The sequence below is a fragment of the Haliotis rubra genome, unplaced genomic scaffold (genome assembly GCF_003918875.1).
Source record: "Haliotis rubra isolate DU_JTF1 unplaced genomic scaffold, ASM391887v1 Scf44, whole genome shotgun sequence".
Classification (NCBI taxonomy): Eukaryota; Metazoa; Mollusca; class Gastropoda; order Lepetellida; family Haliotidae; genus Haliotis; species Haliotis rubra.
Window position 1 is genome coordinate 3,310,174 of NW_025767124.1, and position 22,766 is coordinate 3,332,939.

At 38.4% G+C, this 22,766-nt stretch overlaps 1 protein-coding gene across 5 annotated transcripts in view; it reads left to right on the top strand.

The window, feature by feature from the left end:
* Positions 1 to 1,706: 1,706 nt before the first annotated feature.
* Positions 1,707 to 22,766, top strand: part of LOC124289356 (putative E3 ubiquitin-protein ligase UNKL) — a 28,611-nt gene continuing 7,551 nt past the window's right edge. For 2 of the 5 annotated variants that reach the window (XR_006901676.1, XM_046725968.1), the window contains exons 1-14: positions 1,707 to 1,830; positions 1,934 to 2,143; positions 3,112 to 3,383; positions 9,669 to 9,804; positions 10,934 to 11,051; positions 12,108 to 12,192; positions 13,118 to 13,266; positions 13,572 to 13,670; positions 15,315 to 15,476; positions 16,967 to 17,240; positions 18,394 to 18,692; positions 19,338 to 19,565; positions 20,324 to 20,419; positions 21,814 to 21,975. Coding sequence is in view for 4 of the 5 variants with exons in the window: in XM_046725968.1 (XP_046581924.1) it covers positions 1,775 to 1,830; positions 1,934 to 2,143; positions 3,112 to 3,383; positions 9,669 to 9,804; positions 10,934 to 11,051; positions 12,108 to 12,192; positions 13,118 to 13,266; positions 13,572 to 13,670; positions 15,315 to 15,476; positions 16,967 to 17,240; positions 18,394 to 18,692; positions 19,338 to 19,565; positions 20,324 to 20,419; positions 21,814 to 21,975 (2,346 nt within the window). In the remaining variant the exon portion in view is untranslated. The remainder of the gene's footprint in view (positions 1,831 to 1,933; positions 2,144 to 3,111; positions 3,384 to 9,668; positions 9,805 to 10,933; positions 11,052 to 12,107; positions 12,193 to 13,117; positions 13,267 to 13,571; positions 13,671 to 15,314; positions 15,477 to 16,966; positions 17,241 to 18,393; positions 18,693 to 19,337; positions 19,566 to 20,323; positions 20,420 to 21,813; positions 21,976 to 22,766) is intronic. The other 3 variants (XM_046725969.1, XM_046725970.1, XM_046725971.1) reach the window with 3 other exon arrangements.

Genomic DNA, 22,766 nt, shown 5'->3' on the forward strand with positions numbered 1-22,766 from the left:
TGATGGCAATCACTGGATTTTCTAGTCCAGCCTCAGTATTTACCAGACCGCCGTCACATAGTTTGGATACTGCTGTGTGTGGCGTTATACAACAAATCAGTGCGTGCGGAGCCATGTGTTGGCGAGCTCATCTATAAACACAAACAGGTGACCTTGACATGTAAGTCTAGTTCAAGTGTACTGTTGGGATGCAAATGTAACATGACCTGAAATACACGTCGTCCTTTTTCACAAGACATGCGACTTTAATATGCTTTGTTTGTTTTGTGTGTATGTTGTTTAATGTCGCACTCAGAAATGTTTCAGTTATATGACGTCATGTATGTAAATATTCGAATTTGGTCCCGACATTCCAGTGATTGACATCAGACTGTAGAATGTTAGCTGCTTGGATGGTACAGGACTCGTACAACCAGGCACAAATACACGCACGCACGCACACACACTCGTGCGTGCTCGTGGAATAATGTTGAACCCGACGTTTGTTTGTGTTTGTTTGTTTGTTGTTGAACGCCGCACTCAGCAATATTCCAGCTATATGGCTGTTTTCTGTAAATAATCCCGTCTGGACCAGACAATCCATTGATGACGTAACACTTCATTCAACCTCGCATTACAGAGAAATGAGTAAATTACATAAAAGCCTAATAAAATCACATCTTAATTACCACACATTTACTAAATATCTTGAAACATAGGAGAGTGAAAGAAAAATTTATCAACTGATGTTACATAATGTTCAAGAATGTATGGATATGTGTTTGAAACGAAGGCCGTAGAACAACGAAAGAAAGAAGAGGTACACATGCTGATGGGGGGGGGTAGTGGCAAGTTTGTTTTGTTTTTTGTATTTAACAACAACGACAAGACCAAGGAAAATGCAGATTGTAAGATGGCAGATCCGTGGTATTCTGGTAAATGAAAACTAATGCATTGTTTTCTTCCTATTTTGTGAGCGAGAAGTGCATAGGCGGATAAAGAAGGGGGGTGCAGGGGTTCGCACCCCTCCTTTTGTCCTGAAAGTTAATGAATAACCCATGAAAATGGGTGAAAATGAAGTGTGCACCCCTCCTTTTCTCAAGAGTGTGCACCCCTCCTTTTTCAAAAAGCTGTATCCGCCCCTGTAAGTGTCAAGGGTGACAACTAAATTCCGTTTACGAGTCCAGTTCAAACCATATCTGTTGCGTCATCAATGTCATTTCAAAATACCATAATTCGGACATAAGCAGGATCCAATTGGTATGTTAACGTAAATTACTTCAAGAACTACTACCACGAACAAGGGACACTCGTACTCATGCACCGATATATACTCATATGTAATATTCTGATGGAATATGGGTTGTTTGTATCCTGATATACTAGCAGTGATTGAAATAAATATTACGTAAGATATATCAAACATCTCGTCTAACGCCTTTTTGTAAATAGAAAAATTTAAAGGTCTTTTATACATCTATATACAGCAAGAAATCCCTTAATATGAGCGGCAACATTTACACTGAAACATATAGTACCGTTCTGTAAGCTCAAAATCATCAGAATATAAACTCAAGTAATTGGCCATATTTATTTAATGTCTGTCAGATCACAATAAATCGTTTTCAGGTATGTGATGTTTTGAATAGACACGATGTAAACATCATACTGACAGGTGCGAGGAGCTCTGACAGGGGGAAGTCCCGACCATGTGACCACTATGAACCAATCATTACTCGTGATTCACTATGCGCAACATGGATGCGCGTAAAATCCACTATTGACAACAACAAAAATGCCGTCGGAAGCACCGCTTCTACCAACTCAAACGGAAAAACCGCCCCATTACATGTAAGTTCCTTGTGTACCCAAAGCAAGACATGTCATGAAAATGACGAGGCAATGTCTGAAAAGTGTTGTCGAAGTATTGATATTTCATTTAATTGCGTTTCAGGTATCTGAAAGAATTTAGAACTCAACAGTGTACTCTGTTCCTGCAACACAAGTGCACTCAACACCGGCCATTCACATGTTTTCATTGGCACTTTCTGAATCAACGGAGACGCCGGCCCGTCCGGAGAAGAGACGGGACCTTCAATTATAGTCCGGACATTTACTGCACCAAGTATGATGAGACAACAGGCATTTGTCCCGATGGAGATGAGTAAGTTATCATATCGTTTGAATTTTGGTGGGAAATCGCCATACGGGCATTTGGTGAAAGAAAGTTGTATGTTAGACACCAAACTGGTAGGTAAATTGCGGAATGGAATCTATTTTCAGTTAAAGCATCCTTTGGTTCGTTTTCTGAAACAGTTGTCATGTTCAATACGGCATTCTGTATGTGGATATGAAGATGAGAAATTTGACATGTTGTAAACAAAAATGGCGGCCATTTTGATGAGGTTCACTACAACAAAGTGTCGTAATAGGAATTTTTCGCTCGTAGTTTTCTGTGATCTGAGGGGTACAGGGGCTCTTAAAATGTGTAAAATTTCATTAAAACATCCGATTATTCGATATTTTATTATTCTGTCAACTGTCATCTCCTCGAAGGACTTGAATCTATCGGCACATTGCGATGTCAGCACGTTTGTCCATTGTGTTCACTTCCCATATTTCGCGGAAGACTGTCAAAACAAAATCATTTTTGAAGTCGATTTCCTTACGTTGTCCTTTGCTCAGTGTATGTTTGGTATTAAGTTACCTAATCTAGTATTACTCTACTTCAGAGGATTAAGTAAAACATGTTTGTCAGCGGGATTTAGAAGATAATGAGACGAAAAACGGAAATCAGCTGTGAGTGTGCCTGAATATGGGTCATCGAGTGGCCTTGACCTTTGTTTACTGTTTTCCAGTGGCGAATGCAGTGGCATTGTAGAACGCTGCCTTACCTTTCTTGAATTGAAAAAAAAAAGACAGGAAAAAATTATTTTAATGAAAAATTTTCTCAACACATAGATTCTGATTTTGTCAAGCAGATGTTATCTCATTGGATATATTACAGTTGCACAACATTTGTGACACAGATGTTTCAGTTCTGCCAATGTTTTAATGAAACTGCATTGAATAGTAGTAATGTCAAAGTAAGTGTATGTATTTTTCTTAGTGAGAAAATTATCTTGTTTTCAGTTGCCCCTTCCTACACCGGACCGCCGGGGATACAGAGAGAAGATATCACTTGAGATATTATAAGACAGGGACTTGTGTGTATGAGACAGATCCTCGTGGACATTGTACAAAAAATGGCCCTCACTGTGCATTTGCCCATGGAACAATGGATGTTCGGCCACCAGTTTATGATATTCATGAGCTTCAAACCATGGATGTCCTAGATAAAGTTTCAACATCACCTAGCAGTCTAGAGAAGGAAAAAATATTAGCCGAAGACCCAAAGTGGAATGGTAAGCTTTGTTCAGAGTTAAAATAATCATTTGGAGTGTAACAATGCTTAGATAACCCTTTGTTTTGTATAGGTACCATATATTGCTGTGTATCAAGACCTTCAAAGTCAATGCTATTTTGCTAATATATATTCCCTGTCTACAACACAACCGTGAGCTAAACACATCAGCACATACACATCTTCGATATTTGTAGGGAAAATATGTTTGTGTCCTGGTGTTTTTTAATGTTTTTATCGAAGTTGATCACATGGTACCATTCAGTGTCTTGACACGTTGCGACACCAAATTTGTGTCAGCAAACTTTTTTGTTTATATAAGCACTAAAGGATGTTCGACGAAGACAGTCTATTTCCTGTAATTTTATTACCAATTATCCTTGTTTCTGTTTACTAGTCTTAGTTATACAGAGATGCCAACCCTTACGCTTTAGGCGTAATTATTACGATTTTGAACATTAAATTACGCCATTACACTTAATCTGCGAAAATTACGCTTTTCTACTCGTTTTTCGAAAATCAGTTAAGTGGATAAATTTTCACAGGGAAGTGTTTCGTAGAGCACAGGTGCAGGGGTGCAGAAATGGCCTTGCATCGATAGGAATCGCTTACTCTTAGCATCGCACTCATTCCAGTTAACTTGCAAGGAATTAAAGTATGTTGAGGCACATGACCAACAATTTTCGATGTATGGAGATTCATAATGATTGGTCACATGTGTTTCTGTCTAGAATCTTCCTTTCGTGAAAACGTGTACCATGTTGAAGCGATCGGCAGACAAGTATTACAGACTAGTATTACACTTTTTAGGTCCAAATAGGGTTGGCATCTCTGGTTATAGTTTTGGTTACCTATGAGCTTGTTTATTTAACTGTCTTCGATACACACTTTTTCCAAAACGGATTTGAATTCACGCTCACTGGTTAGATATCATGTGTTAGGTCACACACGCACCAATTAAGGACATCTCGGATATTAAAATGTTATTTCATTAATTTTTACATTATTGCTTCTTCATAGTTTATTTCAATACAATATAAATAGAAGGATATTTCTGGGAATTCAGAAATGATTGAAATGCAATATGTGTGTAAAGATAACTGTTATGTCACATTGTGTCAGAAGATTTTATGATCCTGCACATGCTTACTTCCATGGCAGAGACTTTTTTTCACCATGTCAGCTGGCTCGGCAAATTAAATTGAGGCGGGGCACATTTAAACTTTATTTGCGGAATATGTGTAGTATGGACAAAGAACTGTAATACCACAGCAAAATACTTCATGGGACAGTTATTTCAAATAAAATGTGTTGTTCTACTGTCAAACAACATCAGTTTCTGTTGGTTGGTTGGTTGTTCATGCCGCACTCAGCGATATTTCAGCTATATGGCAGCAGTGTGTAAATAAACGAGTGTCGACCAGACAATCCAGTGATCAACATCATGAGCATCTATCTACGCAATTGGGATATGATGACATGTATCAACAAACTGAGCCTGACCACTTGATCCCATTAGTCGCCTCTAACATTAGTGTTGGGAATTGGTTTAAATCTTTTAATTGATGATTGGTTCATCACAACCAATCAATCATCGAAAATAATTGGTTGGCGACATTTATCAAGTTTTCCTGGTTATGTTTGCTCATGCACAAAAAAGGAAAGAAACACAAAATACGGAGTTCTTTCGTTTTTTTGCACATCTTTAAAGGATGACTAGGATGACTAGTATGTTAGGAACATACATTTCCTGGCGTCTTTAATTTTAAGATAAATTCAATCATGACTTGGAACGAGCTTGTAGTGCTTATGAAATGCAGAGACAAAACCAACCTTATGAAAAATATTATAATTGCAAACAAGTGTTCCAAAATTGTTTGTGTTCGATTATGAGGAAACATGATCGATTGCTTGGTCGTTTTATTATTGCGACCAATCTTCGACTATTTTAATTAATCGGACCACCAGTATCTAACATTGCCAGTGAAAAAAACAATGAGAGATCTTCTTCCCCATATTTAAGATGACCCCACCCCACCCTCAAACCCCTGTAATTCTAGGTAGGAAAAACTCACCTTGTAGTAAATAAGATGTTCATAATAATTCATCCTACGTATTTAAATGATCATTATCCAGCTTCCCGGGACTGCAACTTTGATCCTTGATGTTGTGTTGCCAGTGTTGGTCATGGTCCAGTCATAGAAAACCTTGTTGACAACTGATGATTGTGGACTTACAAATTGTGTTGGCTGATATAGATAATGTAAATGTCATATTAGGCATGTCCTTTAGCCTGTCTCATTAACTGATCACTTAAAGCTTGTTATCCTGGTTATTAGAGAACAAGTAATCCTTGTTTGTTGCAAGAGGCGGACTCACAGGATCAGGTGGTCAGACTCACTTGTTTGACACTGTCATTGAATCCCAAATGCATATCCTATCGATGTAAATGCTGTAGATCACTGGATTGTCTGGAGTGGTCCAGACAAGATTATTTACAGATCATACAGCTGAAATATTGCTTACCCTTTCCACGGCGTCGAGTATATCTGGTATTGACCAGAGTAAGAAAGAATCAGTAATCCTAAAGACAGTACAGCAAATTTCTATTATGTATGGTCTTCTTTCACCATTTCGTGAGACCTGTGAAGATCTGAGTTAGAATTGGTCTTCAGTAACCCATGCTTGTCGTAAGAGTCGACTAAGGTAATCGGATGGTCAGGCTCGCTGGCTTGGTTGATACATATCATCGGTTCCCAGTTGTGCAGATCGATACTCTTGCTGTTGATCACTGGATTGTCTGGTCCAGACTTGATTATTTACAGACCACCGCCATATAGCTGGAATATTGCTGAGTGCGGCGTAAAACTACGCTCACTCACTAATGGCACAAGATTTGTATCAACAATGTAATTTTGTTGATATGTATTATAAATCTGAACAAATAGAATTATATGAAAAGTACTATTCTTATGCAGAATCCAGTATTGACAATATGATCCAGTATTTCTCAAGCTCTGTAAATACCTAAATCCATTTGCTTCTAGTTACTTACAAATGACACATGGAATATATCTGATTGATCTGAGTAGCCATGTTTCTGAAAATAGTAGTATTTTTAATGCAGAAAGAAAAAAGTAAAAAAATTCAGTTGAATGCAGCATTATTCACATTTTATGAATGCATTATTTATTGGTCTTGTCTTACAATGTCTCAGGGAAATGATCACAGGAACAGGATGTGACTTGACAAAGTGCATAATGTGCACCTCATGCATGGTCATGATGATCAGTCATCAACAAGTGATTCATGCTGTGTCCAGACATTTGACTCGGAAATTTGCCTTTGCAAACTGGCATACTGGTTTGTTTGCGAGCTGAACAGCTCCAGTAAAACTGTCTCCATGTGGAGCTCCTGTTTTAACAGCCGGTAGATGATGATCATGACCTTTGTGAAGAAGTGTTTGTGCAAGGTCAGGTCATGTTGTGTCATCACAACCTCTGACAAACGTAGAGTCATAAGATAAGTCTTGGATTAACAGCACATGTAGTGATTACTGGTAGTTAACAGGAACTGTTGCTGTAAGTAGACTCTTGTTAATTCATGTAATTTAAAACTACTGGCTATTCTCGTCTGGTTCATCCATACTTTTTATCAAGAGTTTCAAATTTCTTAAAGTGAGATTGATATCTGTAAGTGTTAAATTTAGTTCACTGTTGCCATGGAGATGAAAGGATCAGAAAATGTTTATGTATTTCTTCATTCTATAGAGCAGAGGGTAGCTGAGTGGCTAAATCATTCACATATTATACTGGGTTTGCTTCCAAAATTGGTAGTAAGTGTGGATCTGGTCTTTAATTTGTGATGCAACAGGAATAAAGTACAAGCAGAAAGAAAACCTGCCTTTACTTAGCTCGTCTGTCATACAGACCCTGAAACAAGTATGTCCAGTACAGCCTATGCATTTTTGTAAAAGTTATCACGTGGGCGACGGCATCTTCATCTTTTATTTTCCAGGAAGCTATTTAATTTCAGAGACTAGATGTTATTGTATCTCTCAGGTGTCCTTAAAGCATTATAAACTATAACTATTTAAAACAGCTGTTTCATAAATCAATCATCTAAGTATCCATATATGATGTTACTGATATGTCTATTTATGCCTAAACATTGTTGATAATGTTGATTTTCATTAGGTAACAGGATCTGCTTGCAACCTTACCCAGAAGATAAACCCTAAAGATAATTTTAATAGTAACAAAACTGTTTCCAGGATTCTGCTTTTTTGAAAAAAGTTATTTCTATCCCTGCAGTAACTTGTACAGTTAATGCACCCAGGTATTGGTGTATGACTTCAGGTTATCACATGTGTGTGAACTTAGTGCAGTCATGGTACTTTGCAAAGATCATCCAACCAACCAACATATTTTTTAAAAGTCAGTTTTGGTTTGTAAACATGTGTTCCTTAGGTTGAGCCCATTTCTGGTGTCCCCTGCCATGATATTGCTGGAAATTTTCTAAAAGCGGCAAAGAAACATACTCGTTCGCTCACTCCTTACGCTGCAATGAGATGTGGTCAGAAGACCACAAATTATGGTATAATTAGTAGGGATGCCACGATGCATCGATACTTTTCTAAGATGATACAATTATCGATACATTCAAAACTGTATCGATATTTAGCTTTGAAAGTATCGGTTTAAGTATGTTTGTGTATCGTTTACATTTTGCAATTGTATCAATTTTTTTATGTTGTGAGAGTTATAAATGACTATTTTTCATGCACAAAGATGGATAATTTGAACTTCTTTATCTCTGAGAATAAAAAATGTTGATGTTTTCATGGACAATTATAAACTATGAAATATAAATGTTCAAAATGTAACTAAATTTATGCAATAATGCCGCGAAAATAGGTATCATGATACATATCGAATCGTGACATGGGTATCATGATACATTTCGATTCATGGAACTTATGTATCATTACATCCCTAATAATTAGAGATCATGGTGGTGTTATATAGAAATATACAAGCAATCCGCAAAGGTGTGACTAAACAGTTGCCAATGTGACCTAAGTTTCAGTTTGTCTACTATAAAAATTCACAGGTCACCAAATGACTAGCTTAAAAAGTATTTGTGTTGTAGACATGAAAATGAAATAGCAAGAATGACATTTCCAGCATTGTTTTCTCGATAGTCATAAATTCCAATTGCAATTGAATGCATATAACTGCTCTGTGTTAGTAATAGCATTTTGATAGCTCCATGCAACACTGCAAGGATTCTGTTTCATCATGTGCAGTGTGTTGAGTTTACAAATCTCTGATATGCTATGACTGACCTACTTTACTTATCATGGTAAACTACTTTTAGTTTTACAAGTTTGCACAGCAGAAAGCTAACCTTAAATATGCAAAAACTGCATGTAAACAATTACAATAACTGTGGAACTAATTCTACTGGCAAACAAGGATAAGTTGAGCACCGACCTGACAATTGACCTCGTATTAGCATGTATGAGTGCCGCCCACTGGCACTTGCCATTGTTAGCGAAGGGGCGCCAGGTTGTCCGCTATCAAGTGTAGTGTAACTTGCTACACCAACGTGAGAGTCTTATGAGAAAGGCGTGTGCAGCTACACACAGAATCAATTTCATCATCATGCAATGCACGTCCATTAGCCTACATCTGCTCTACCTTTCACAAACCAAATAGGTTTGCTCATTGCTGTGCACCACCTACTTCTCGTAAACACATTCTCTGCACCGGTCCAACTTATCCTTGTTTGCCGGTAAAGATGGCAGACATGGAGAAACTGTCCATGCCTGTGACATTTGAAAGTAAATAAAGATTACTTGATGTGAAAGAAAATTAAACAAAGTATGGCTGACAAGATGTGCATGGCTAATGCAGCTTGATATACCATTCCAAGACATATACATGTACATACAAAATCAGAAATTGATTAAATGCTTTAAAAAGAAAACAGTATTTGTAGCAATTATGGCTACATGTTTTTAACATCCAAATACTGACAGCAAACTCAGTTGGAAATGATTGCATGGGAAATTTCAGGTTAGTTGAATCAAACATGTTTTGCATTTTGACAAGTCACCTTAAGAACAGGCACTAGACATGTTGTATAATGGTGTGAATCTTTGTTAATATTACAGTTATTGTTACAAATCGTACAAGTCTAAGCAGCATGAATGTGATCTATAACCAATTTAGCATCATGGTCACTTAATTTTCAACACTTATCATTATATTTTTTCTTGCAGATACAAATTATGTTTTATCAAATTACAAAACAGAACAGTGTAAACGACCTCCTAGATTATGTAGACAAGGCTATGCATGTCCACAGTTTCATAACTCCAGAGATCGAAGACGAAGTCCCAAATCTGTGAAATACAGGTAAGTGTTAACCCATGTATGTAATGAATGCATAAATACTTTGGGAGTTTGAGTAGTGAACACTTTGATATTGATAAAGATGATGATTTATTGGGCTTTCAAGAAATGGTCGTACCCAGGAAGATCCCTGAATTGGTCTTCAGTAAACCATGATTGTCATAAGAGGCGATTAATGGGATCAGGTGGTCAGTCTCACTGACTTGGTTGACACATCATATCCCAATTGCATAGATCGATGCGCATGATGTTGATCACTGGATTGTCTGGTCTAGACTTGATTCTCTACAGACCGCCGCCATATAGCTGGAATATTTCTGAGTGCAGCGTAAAACTAAACTCACTCATTCACTGATGTTCACTTTGTTTCAGGAGTAATATGTTCAGATGACATCTGTTATGGCCAAAATGATATGTGTATTTATTATGAATTTATTTATTTCATATGTCAGAGTACTGTAGTTGACACAAGCACCGAAACTGTGGTTTATTGTCATATTTTAGCGGGTTGCACTCAGTAGTTTCAAAGGGGTATAACTGCTGGGAAGTGATATGTTTTGAGTTGTGTATGTCACCTACTACAACGTCCTTGCGAATGCCTCCCTAAACTATGGGTCATGGCCTACATTCATGAGTATGTTATGACATGTATAACACCCTGACAGTTTATAGAAGTGTTGTTATGAATGTTATGAGCTGGTGTGTACTCTATCCCAGATTGGACCACAGTGATTGGCTGTTCTATCTGACTGTGTTACCTTACTTCAGTACTCGCCTGTCTGTCTTGACTCCATGCAATAGTGTTCAAGGACATTTTGACTGTTCATTGAAAATATTGATATATGAGATTTGGTCTGTTTACCCCAGAGTTATTACCTTATTGCTTATATTCATGATATAGCATATTAAAAAATGAGTTCAGCAATAAGTACATAAAGTAAACATGAAATCTAAGTCAGGACGCCAAATATAAATGGAGATATTATTTGTGCTGTTTCAGAAAAAAATGCTTATGTGTGTTTTAACGCTGATTAGACATTTACCTGCATGGATCATGTTTCCTATGGTATAAAACAAGATTCATTCACTCATTGTGTGATTACATCCCTGGTATTAATCCTCCACATTGCAGATCAACACCATGTCCTAACGTGAAGCATGGAGATGAGTGGGGGGACCCAGCACTGTGCGAGAGTGGAGATGGGTGTGCGTACTGCCACACTAGAACAGAACAACAGTTTCATCCTGAGGTAACACCAACCTCTTAGTTAGTCACTACCCTCGAACCAGTAGGATGAGACAATAGGGCCCGTAAATAGGTCATGGCACTTCGCGAGACCTTAGTACTTCCAGTGACAAGCAACGTTTCATACCTTTTTGAATGGTCCTTTGGTTGTCAGTTGCCAGCAAGGAACTGATGATCCTTGCAGGAATAACAAATTTCTGATCTAACCATCCCCAGATTAATCAATTATTACGACTGTCAACAGCTGTGATAGCCAAGCATCGTTGTACACTTGGTCTGGTCTAGTGAAGTCATATTTGGCGGTCATGCAATTTGGAACCAGAACTATATTCTTGAATGTACACTTGACACGGGAAATCTGGTCCCGGAAGTAAGGTGGGCCCCATCTCGCATGTTGCAAGTTGGCCCCCGCAGAGGGGGTTGGAACCAGCTTAGTAACGGAAGTAGCACCTCGCAAGACTTGCAGGCTGTATGCATAAAGATTGAGTGGTTACAACATGTCACCCAGCTAGTTGTTTGTCATCATGACCCAGAAGGCATTGCTAGATTTGAAACAGCTCGTTGCAAGGTGAAACATCGCTAAACATGCTTAGATAGATTGTTCTGATAGCCTTAGTTCTAAATTTGTGTCATGGGCCACATTCTGACTTCAACCATGACTGGCTTTTCAGCCTTTATGGATTTTACAAAAAAAGCATCTAGACAATCAAGTATCTGGATCCTTTAACAACTAATAGATATTTTTATCATCAATGATTATGTAAAGCTGAATGGTCTGTATACTTGAGAACATGCTTGATGAATAGCAAGTCAAATATTGAATAACACTTGAAAAGGTCTGACAAAGTGGTAACTTCTTGTATTTTAAAATGACTTGTCATTTCAAATGTTAAAAATGATTTGATTTTCTCAGGTTTCTTCATAACTATATTTCTGTGAGCAGCAAGAATAAGATACAGATAAGATGATGAGTGAACATTGTAGATGTATACTTTATGTGAGAGTGTGTACTCAAAGCTTCATAGCTATGGTGCTGAATGGTCTTGTTTTGTGTTTTCAGATTTACAAGTCCACCAAATGCAATGACATGGTCCAAACTGGTTATTGCCCAAGAGGACCTTTCTGTGCATTTGCTCACGTTGAAAGTAAGGAGTAGTTTATTATATGATATCATCTTTCTCCACTGCATAGGGTATCAGCAGCAATTTGCTAGCATATTACTGCCTTGTTAGGCAACAATTAATTATCTCACCTCAAAATGATAATTTTTCCTTATCCTGATCTCCCTTTTCCTCCGAAACAGTACGTGGAAACTTTGCTCCCTGAAGCAAACATAAAATCACTCACCCATTCAGGTTGCCTCCCTTTACCTCTCCCGCCACTGTGTCCCACGTGACCAGCACATTACCATGCTCTTGTCACTCTCTCCTTCATCGCCCTTGCGGACAGTCGGGCGATTTCTTGAGTCCCATTTTATGGCTTATATCCTTTATATGTTCGGCCAGATTTTTATTTCTATTTAATTTGGCAATGTGTTTATGGTGTTCAAGTTTACTCTTGCCTTATTAACTTTGATCTGCAATATTTCGTGTGATCGTACACTGTACACATAGTTGGTTGTTGTTGACATTGTTGAGGTGCTGTTGATACAGGCTTTATTTGGAATATACCCGAGAAAATCTAGGTTAGAATTGGTCATCAGCAACCCATGCTTGTCGTAAGAGGCAACTAACGGGATTGGGTGATCAGACTCGCTCACAAGTTTGATACATGTTATCGTCGCCCAATTATGTAGATCGATGCTCATGCTGTTAATCACTGGATTATCTGCTCCAACTCGGATTATTTACAGACGGACGCCATATAGCTGGAACATTGCTGAGTGCAGCTTCAAACAAGGACAAATTACAAACAATTACCTGCAACATCTCAGTTGTATACTAGCAGTTGCAATCACTCACTCACGCTGTTTTTTATCTATTGAAAGTGGAAACTTGTGAATTGTTTGTTTCCATGACGCTATTACTCATGTCTTGTGAAGTGTTGGTGAGACTATTTTCCATGCTACAGATGAGATGACAACAGATCGTGATATGACTCCAGCCTCTGAAAATTCTCTAGCTGCGTTCCTATCCAATGTGTTACCTGACACGCCTCCAAGCAATAGCAACAAGAACGGTGACAAAAATACTGCAGAAGAAAATAGCTTTAAAATAGAGGTGACCTATTTTTTATAAGGCAAATCTAAAAGTGAAAATAATTCAAATTAATTGTTGTGTGGGCATTTCCTATTTCTCTTAGATGTAAAGAGTTTTGTTATGGATAAAACAGATAGCTATATTATGTTTTCATAAATGTATGCGTTTACTGCACGTAATTGATATTTATCCCCTGTAATTAAGTTAATGTCTTACAGAAAATAATGCCCATTTTGCTTTGTTCTTTTGAGGTTCATGTACTTCAGACTACTGTTGATGCTGTGTTTTTGTCACTGCCATTATGTGAAGTCTCTTTATTTGTACAGACACTTCTTCATCAGGAGCAGAATGGTAAATCTATGTTCCAAGGAAAATTACCTAACCCTATAGGAAAAGAAAGAGCTAATAGCATATCATCAAATCATGTAAGTATAAATGTGTTCGAGTTCCTTCTGGGTTTAGTTGACATTGTTCAAATGAGTTCACTGATGAAGTTGTGATCAGCTCATCTGCGGCTTTTGTTGAGCTCTGTGTCTCATTTAGTTGTTGTAATAATGGTGCCATGTTGCCATGGTTACTTTGTTTTGCATCCCTGCATTCTGTTCCTGTGTGCACCAGTTTAAGTGTTTCCTACTTTTTTTGCATTTTAGCAATTTTGTGTTTATATCATGCATGGCTGCATAGACTCTTAAGTAAATTAAATTGATATATTTTGGGTTGTTTTGTGCATCTGAAATGAGTTAAACATGGAGATAATTTCTCAACTGGCGTTGAATATTTGTGATGGAATTCATTGCTTCTTCATGTCATATATTTTGTTGTTTGATTTGATTTTTGTAAAGGTGGAATCTTCTGATATTAATAGTAGACAGTAAAAAGTATAATATGCAGTATTTATCATGTATTATTAACAAAGGCAAGCACATGTGCCGCTTCCAAAATGGTTATCATTCCTTGTGTATCATTCCTGTTGATGAAGATTCCACTGAAGCCTTGAAAATGTCATTTGTTGACGCCAGGGGAAATGTGTGAAAGCAAGCATATATTGAACGGTTATTGTCAGGCATCTGGAAGGCAAATAATTTTAAATGAAAGTCGAATTAAGCCTAAAGCTATATGTTGCCTTGTTAACAGGAAAAGGTTCCTGAAATCTACATAATGATTGAACAAAATGCAGAATACAAACGATTTCTCAGCGTGTGACCTTGATGAGGATTAGGATCAGACATCTGTTTTCTAAACATTTAGGAGCGCTTACTGAACACAGTGTTACATATGTTGCCTTCGTCAATTCACTTATAAACAGTCAGGTGTATAAGGCATACACAGTGACAATAACACTTTGTAATGGTTGAAAAAATGATTTCACAGAAGGTACATTTTTCTTCTTTGTTTTTGATAGTATAATATGCACACTACCCGTCGCTACTGTAGACCATCTTCAATTACCCAGTGCATTATATTTATGAGGACAAATACCCTGGACTCATTGCAGGATATTGTTGTTTGAGGAGTGATGTTTTCATATCCTTCTCTACCATCACTATCTCTGCACAGGCATTCACAAGTGACCTGTAAATCTGTAACCAATGCCTCTTGAACAGTACATTGGTGATTGCTCCATGTGTAATTTGGGGAAGTCCTTCATCTGTTTTATTGAATCATAAACCAAAAATATAATCTTTTACTTGGAAATGATGTTTTCCTGAGCATAAAAATACAGGAAGTCCTTTAATGAGAAAGGTTTAGTAGTATTTGAGAGTGCAGGAATAAAATTAGGCCTGATGATACTGCTGCCTGTTTCAACTGTGAAAGGACTCTGTAGATTGAGTACGCGTCTTTTTCTGAGTTGTCCATCAAACCAGACTAAACATAAGGGTTATCAGTGGACCTGTTAAACTACAGTATCATGATAGAATATGCTGGACAACCAAATAAGACTGTAGACAAGTATCTGCATTGTGTTAATATACTGTTATACATAAAGGCACACTTCCTCTGGCTTAGACACTTGACATGTTCAGGATTTTTCAACTAACCCTGTGATCGTGCTCCGCTCCTGCTTGCAGAGTAACAGTTATATAGGGAGTAGGAGAAATCACAATAGCAGCCCACTGTCTGATCCCATTGGAAAAGGGTGGTCAGGCAGCATGTCTAGCAGTATTGGTTCTGACATGTCAGGACCGATGTACCACCCCAAGGCACCGGGGTCTGAACGGGAGGACTTACAGGTACAGTTCGCGATCCTTGTTTCACAATAATGTTTATTCGTAGTGACAATCATAACATGTAGCAAGGAGATTGGGGACAGTGTAGTCATCCTGAATGTTGTCTTATACCTGGAGTATATTTTATGTGGCTCCATTAACCCATTAGAATAACCACCTCAGTATCAGTAGAGTGGGCCAATGGGTCAGGGGTTGGCTTCTATTGATTAAGACTGGTTGATTCCACAAATTGGTCTATTTGTGAACTTACTGTTAGTGTTCCCTGCTGGAATATTGCTGAGTAGGAAGTAAAAGTAAAGTAAAACTGAGAGTTTAAGCCTTTTTAATTCACATTTTGGTCTTAATACCTGTCGACTACAACTATATAAGTAGCCACAACTAAGTTTGATTTTGCGTGATTAAGTTAATATATTCTTTATAACAAAAACATGATCTGAAACTTTTCATCGTCTTTAAATAATTAATGCCTTATAGTGTCAATTACCAAAAACTGGAAATGACTATTTCAAAAACAATTGAACTCCTGTAAGTGTACCCCTGTATGACAGGTATCATTACCTTGGTATGCACTGAGTCTCAACATGCTTTTAGCTTCTTGGGAACCTGTCTATGAAACAAAAATGAAAAACCAAAAAGCTATTCCTATTTTCAGGCTACAGTTGAGTCAATCTAGGCATCAGTTGGAGTTCTATTTTTCTATTCTCTAGGGGCTGGGAAACATTCTCTCAGCAACCCAGTACCAAAACTATTTGCTATATCTTCTTATTTGTGACACTGATATATTTCACTAGTTATGCTAATCAGTATCACCATGACCGAGGGATTTTAATGTCCAGACATTTTCTCAGTGTATGTTATCCATAAGCAATGAAAGTCTTATTATTACAAACATGGAAAGGGATGGGTGTGGTTTGGTTTCTCCTTACTTACAGTTTGCTACATATTCCCTGCTTGTGCATGTCTGGCTTGATGGTAGCCTGGTAAACAGCATCTGGTCTCCATTTGTTTGGGTTTTCGTAGCCATTGGAAACCTTTGTAGTCATGTTCAACGAAAATCTTCTTCAATTCACATAAGATCTGATCTAATTTTGAATGCACTGTTGGAAATTATAACTAGATGATTTGAATAATAAAACACAATGCAAACTTGGAAGGGTTAAAGATAGGGCTTATCTCCCTTTGATAATGACAGGTGACAGCCAAAACAGCTGATCATTTCCAAAACTGTCTGTTGACAGTTTATGTAACTAGTGGCAGATTTCTAGCAACTCACTGATGAATTAAATTAGAAACATCATTCTAAGCTAATTTATGGGATTTTTGTCAGCAAAGGGATATGAGATTGATCAAACAAACTTGTTTTGGGTCATTGAAACAGAATTTGTTTCAGTGAGTACAAATCTAATTCATAATAACTGGGTAGATTTATTGTATTGCTGTGCAACAGGATTGAAACTTTCTCCATTGTGTATATGAATGCTTTTCTATTGTAGACCAAATTACGCCTGCAGCTCCAAGCAATAGAGAATGACTCATCGCTGGACATTGGAGAAAGGGAGAAGAGAAAACAGAACCTCATCCTCATCCACAACCTCAACACCAACACCACCAACCACGGTGGTAACATGGGTGGCAGCGGTGTACCACAGAGTGCCTTTCCGAATGTCATGTCACATCTTCAGTCACGTACACTGGCAACAGGCTCCACCATGTCCCCTCTGGCTCCTGCATTCTATCCTCCTGGAGATACAGTGGAGTCTGTTATAGGTAATTATCTTGTGCTACTCAGATGAATGGGAAACTTTCTTCACTTCTGATCTGACCCAGGAAGATCCGGGTTAGAATTGATCTTCAGCAATCCATACTTGTCGTAACAGGCGACTAATGGGATCGGGTGGTCAGGCTCACTGACTTGGTTGACACATATCCCAATTGCGTAGATCGATGCTCATGCTGTTGAACACTGGATTGTCTGGTCCAAACTCAAGTATTTACAGACGACCACCATATTGTTGCATAAAACTAAACTCACTTAGCAATATTTTGTTATTTCCCACCTCAAGTTGACTTTGGATATTGAAAGTGTATTCAGGTATTGTCTTGAATATCTTCATGAAATTTGTATATTAAACAGGAGCTATTTTGTTGCTTTATGCTATTTAGTATTGGAACACTATATATTTTGAAGTTTCTGTTAAAACAATATGACCTACCCTCCATGAAATATGTATCTTGTTGGAAAACACTCTAGCTCATTGTCATTGAGTGAGTGAGGTTAGTTTTATGCCGCACTCAGCAATATTCCAGCTATATGGCGCCGGTCTGTAGAAAGTCGAATCTGGACCAGACAATCCAGTGATCAACAGCATGAGCATCGATATACACAATTGGGATGACGATGACATGTGTCAACCAAGTCAGCGAGCCTGACCACATGATCCTGTTAGTCACCTCTTACGACAAGCATGAAGGTCAATTCGAACCTGGATCTTCATGGGTCCATTGAAGAACAGTGGGGTAGCCTAATGGTGAAATCGTGACCTGGGTTCAATTCCCCACATGGGTACAAAATCTGATGCCCATTTCTGGTGTCCCCAGTCGTGATATGATTGAAAGCAACTTAAAACTAAACTCACTCACTCACTCACTCGTTGAAGAACATGGATAAAGAACATGGATGACCTCCCTAAGCTCATTGTTACACATGCAAAACTTTAATGACCTCCTAAGCTCATTGTTATATTAATGACCTACTAAGCTCATTGTTATATTAATGACCTACTAAGCTCATTGTTATATTAATGACCTACTAAGCTCATTGTTATATTGTGTCAAATAGAATGACATATTTGATGATACATTTAAAGAGTGGAGTAGTATTTAATGTGTATATGTTGATATCATGATGTCTCATTTTCAGGGAAAGCATTAGACGATATCAGCCTTGATGACTTTGACATTAACAACTTAGACAAGGAATTAGACCGCGATAATGACACAAATTCAGTGAGCAGCTCTTTGAGTGCAGGACTATCGGCGTCAAGCCTGCTAGGCACGACTTCAGGGCCAATAGGGATCCCTCCCAGCACGATCCAGCAGCGGGGCAGTGTGGGAAGCTTGTCTCAGTCTCCACCCTCCCCCTTTGGGAGCTTCCCCCACTCCATGATGCCTCTGCAGGTTCAGAAGCATGACCACGTCACAGAGCAAGGCAGACAACAGGTAATCCAGGAAGCTACACTGTAGACATGACAGCATTAAGCTGATATTGAAGATGTATTAAAGACTGAGGTTCACACTGGTGGTAAAAAAGACTCCAAACTTTAAGTTTTTTGGCCGGCAGAAAGGGGTAAAATAATTCTTTTGTTCAGAGTTGTGTTTTTCTAATCCATGTAAGCTCAGAGAGCTTATATTCTTGCACTGTCATCATGGTTGTCAATAAGCTTTTTGCATTATCAACTTTGCTTGATGGATTCAGATGATATATCATTTGGATATGTCTCACTAAGAAGAGGTTGGAAGGCATCAAGATTTGAGGTTGCCATCTTTAAGAAAAAAATCATGAATCTTCTTCAACTTAGGCCTGATATAGTTGTTTTAACAGAACAGGGATGTTGAAAGAGGGCCTCTGTACTTAATGCTTCATGTTGATACAATCAATCAACCTCTGGTTTGCTTTGATCAGCTTGGATAACTTTGATGATTCCATGATAGGGCTGGAATATTGCTAATCATGGCAAATCACATTTACCTTCTCATTTACTTGAATTTTCTAACACCTAGATTTTTACAAGAGTCTAACAATTAATGGGATGAACATACGGGAATCTTCTGTTACAATTAGATTTTTTTATTCTTCTCCTTCAGTCGTCTTCTCCGTTCCTTAATTACTCTAACACGGTGAAGTTGTCCAGTGCATCCTTCAGCGATGTCAACTCAATGTCTCCACGTAGCACAGGTCCACAGTCGCCGATGTTGTCGTCATCCTCTCTCACGTGTACACAGAACTCGGAAATACAGCGACTCCGAGAAGAACTGATCGTCACAAAGGCCAAGTTGGCGGACTGGGAAGGAGTGTACACACAAGCTAAATGTGTAAGTGGATGGCATCTTTCCTGTGTGCAGCTCAACATAATCAGTGGTTGTTTGGTTAGACAAAGTGTTCATTAGATCTTATTGGGGACATGATACCAGTGTAGGATAGAGTGTGTTTACTGCTTGAATGGGAATCAGTTGGCCACCATGGCCACTGATATTGACAGGGGAAGAAATAAAGGAGTCAACAGAAACATGCAGGTCACTGATTTGTCATTTGCCTCTAAGTAAAATACACAATAAACATTCATAATAAGATGTTTTCTATTCAAAGACTAATATCACTGTGAAGGTTGCAATATAACTGTCATAGCACTAATTAGGGATCCAACAGGGTTTTAACAAATTCACAATCTCACCAAGTTAGGCTGGCTGTCCATTCAGCTTGTATGTAATTATGTGTCGGGTATATTGGTTGAAGGGTTGGCTCATTTCAATTCATCAAATGGGCACAGTATGTGAAACCAATTTCTGGTGTCACAATTTGGCTCATATTGCTGAAATATGCTAATTGAAGTGTAAATCCTTACTCAGTCTCTGACTCCCTACAACTGAAACATGCCAAAGTCTTGGGTTCATTGCATTTTGGACTTGAAGAAGTTGAAAGTTGTATAATGAGTTGCTAGGCTACATGATGAGCGAGAGTGGTGTGGTGTGTCAGGCATGCCCCTGCTGTAAGTGGCTGTGGTTTTGCTTCATGTGTGGTGCCACCCTGCTCCATCACCTGCTCGGCACCCTGCAAACTTTGCTCGTTGTAGGCATGCGATGCATGGAAGAAGGAGGCTGAGGAGTCCATGAAGAAAGCCAAGGGTGCTGATGAAGACAAAATACAGGCTGTGAAACAGAGGGATGAGGTTAGACTGCGTTCTTCACTTCTCTGGAGTAGTTACTTGTAGCCTGATGCGCTTACATGTAGACACCTCATTTGTGAGGGTTTAAGGGCAGAAGTGTTCTGCATGCTTTAAAGACTTGATTTGGATGATGTATGGTTACTGTGTGTGACCTGGCCTCATTTCGGAGCATGGAGATTGTTTCTCATGCTGTTATGATTGGTGTATAAGCAACGTACATGATACACTGTGGCTGTAGTATCTCTGACTGTGAAATACTGTTGCAGTGTAGGTGTGACTCTCACAATAGTTTTGCAACATTCAACAACATTATTGCATTAATGATGCAGTGTAGGTGAGACAATGGTAATAGTTTTGGCGCAGTCAGCAATATATCACAACTTTATAAAAGTTAAGAATCTTAGCAAACCTTTGTGATGGGCACGGTGTAAATGGGCCCTGTTGCCCGAAGACCTATTAAACTTTTAATTATCTATCTACAGTGTATGAGATAAGCCAAAAACCCAGCCAGACATCAGGGCTGGTGACTTCAAAATGTTACCAGCCCAAAATGGATTTCACCAGACCAGACAATCCAAATAACATAGCTAAATTTTTAGTTATAATGAATAACTTAATCAACCTGAGACATGCATTTACTGTCTGACAGTCTGTTCAAAACAGCCATTTTCAGAGATTAGATTTTAAGATATGGTGAATTTACTCGGATGTATGGAACATGTTAGCGAAAAATTTTACCAGACCATCGGGGTGGCTAGCTGTAAATTTAGACTGTCCATCAGAAATCTAGCCCGTCTTGGGCGGTCTGACGGGCTTTATTTCATACACTGCTATTTATCTATCAGCAATATATCCACTGCGGCACACTCATGCCCACGAGGTAGATACTTTATGTCTTTAATAATGTGCCTACAAGTGGCCAGTTAAAAAAACTAGGCAAAATCAGTTTACATGGCCAGTTATTTATATTTAAGTTTTAGAGTTTAAATACATACTCTATGAAAGATATAGCTGTGGGTTCTGTGTAATACATGATAAATGTTTCCTGTTGCATGAAAACGAGTAAAAAATATCAGTTCAAACACCTGCTATATCCAAAAATCAAAGATGTCCACACCATCAAAATCATTCAAACTGCACTGAATCACCATCTGTTTGTAAACTTTATTGTGACAAAGTTTTATGTATTAATTTGTTAAAGGCATTCTTTATTTGAATGAACAGTAAGATTGAAAATATCACTGACCAATAAAATGAACGTTTGGACAAGTATTTTACATAGCATGTAATAACATCATTGTGACAGCTGATGCCGTCTTCTCTTGTTTCTTAGGGCAACTTCAATGTTATGTTTGTTTCAGGACTTCAGTGTTCTTTGTTTTCTTTTCATCATGCAGTCTTTGACTCAGGTTCAGAGGTTGAAGCAAGAGCTGGAGAGTCTGAATGGGGGACCCTACTTACGAACGTTACACAGAATAACAGATCTAGAAAACTTGTCTCTGCCAGCGTTACGACACATACGACAGACCTTACATGTGGATTTAGAACGGGTAGATGAGGTGAGTCAGCTGTAGAATGTATTTTTACGATAACAGAAACACAGGAGTGAGTGTGTATGGTTTTATGCTGCTTTTAGCAATATTCCAGCAATATCACTGGGGGTACACCAGAAATGGGCTTCACACATTGAACCCATGTGGGGAATTGAAACTGGGTCTTCGTGTGTGACGGCGAATGCTTTAACCACCAGGTTACCTCACTGATCCCCAGAAAGACAGTGAAAGCTGGGTCACAATAGGCCCCAGACACCCAACGCTTGTTCTAAGAGATGACTGATTATGGGTGGAGACAGGAAGTTGTTCTTGCTCTAGGCTTGGCCCTGACTCAGGTATTTACAGGCAGTTGTCACTTTGTGAAAGTTATTGCTGTAGTTGCCTGGTGTGGAAGAATGTTCACTCACTCTCTTGGTTAACACACTGGATATCTAAGACTGCGTTAAAGTCTTAGATCTCAGGCTTCAGTGTGAAGTTTTCAGAAACCTGTGTATCCAGTTTTTGGCAGAAATGAATATTTTCCTCAATTTTGGTGATCAACCTGGCCATAATTTTACTGTTGGAAAGGATACGTTTATACAGTGCATGCAGGGGGGGATACAGCTTTTTGAGAAAGGGAGTGGGGTGCACATTCTTGAGAAAGTGCATACTTAATTTTCATGAGGGTGTCAATGGTCATTTAGTAAACTTTCAGGACAGGGGCTGGGGGGTGCACCCGTGCACCCCACCTCTAGATCCACCTATGTGCATGTTTGGAAGTTTGTTTTCTTTCTTTAAACAATGCTTATTTAAATAAA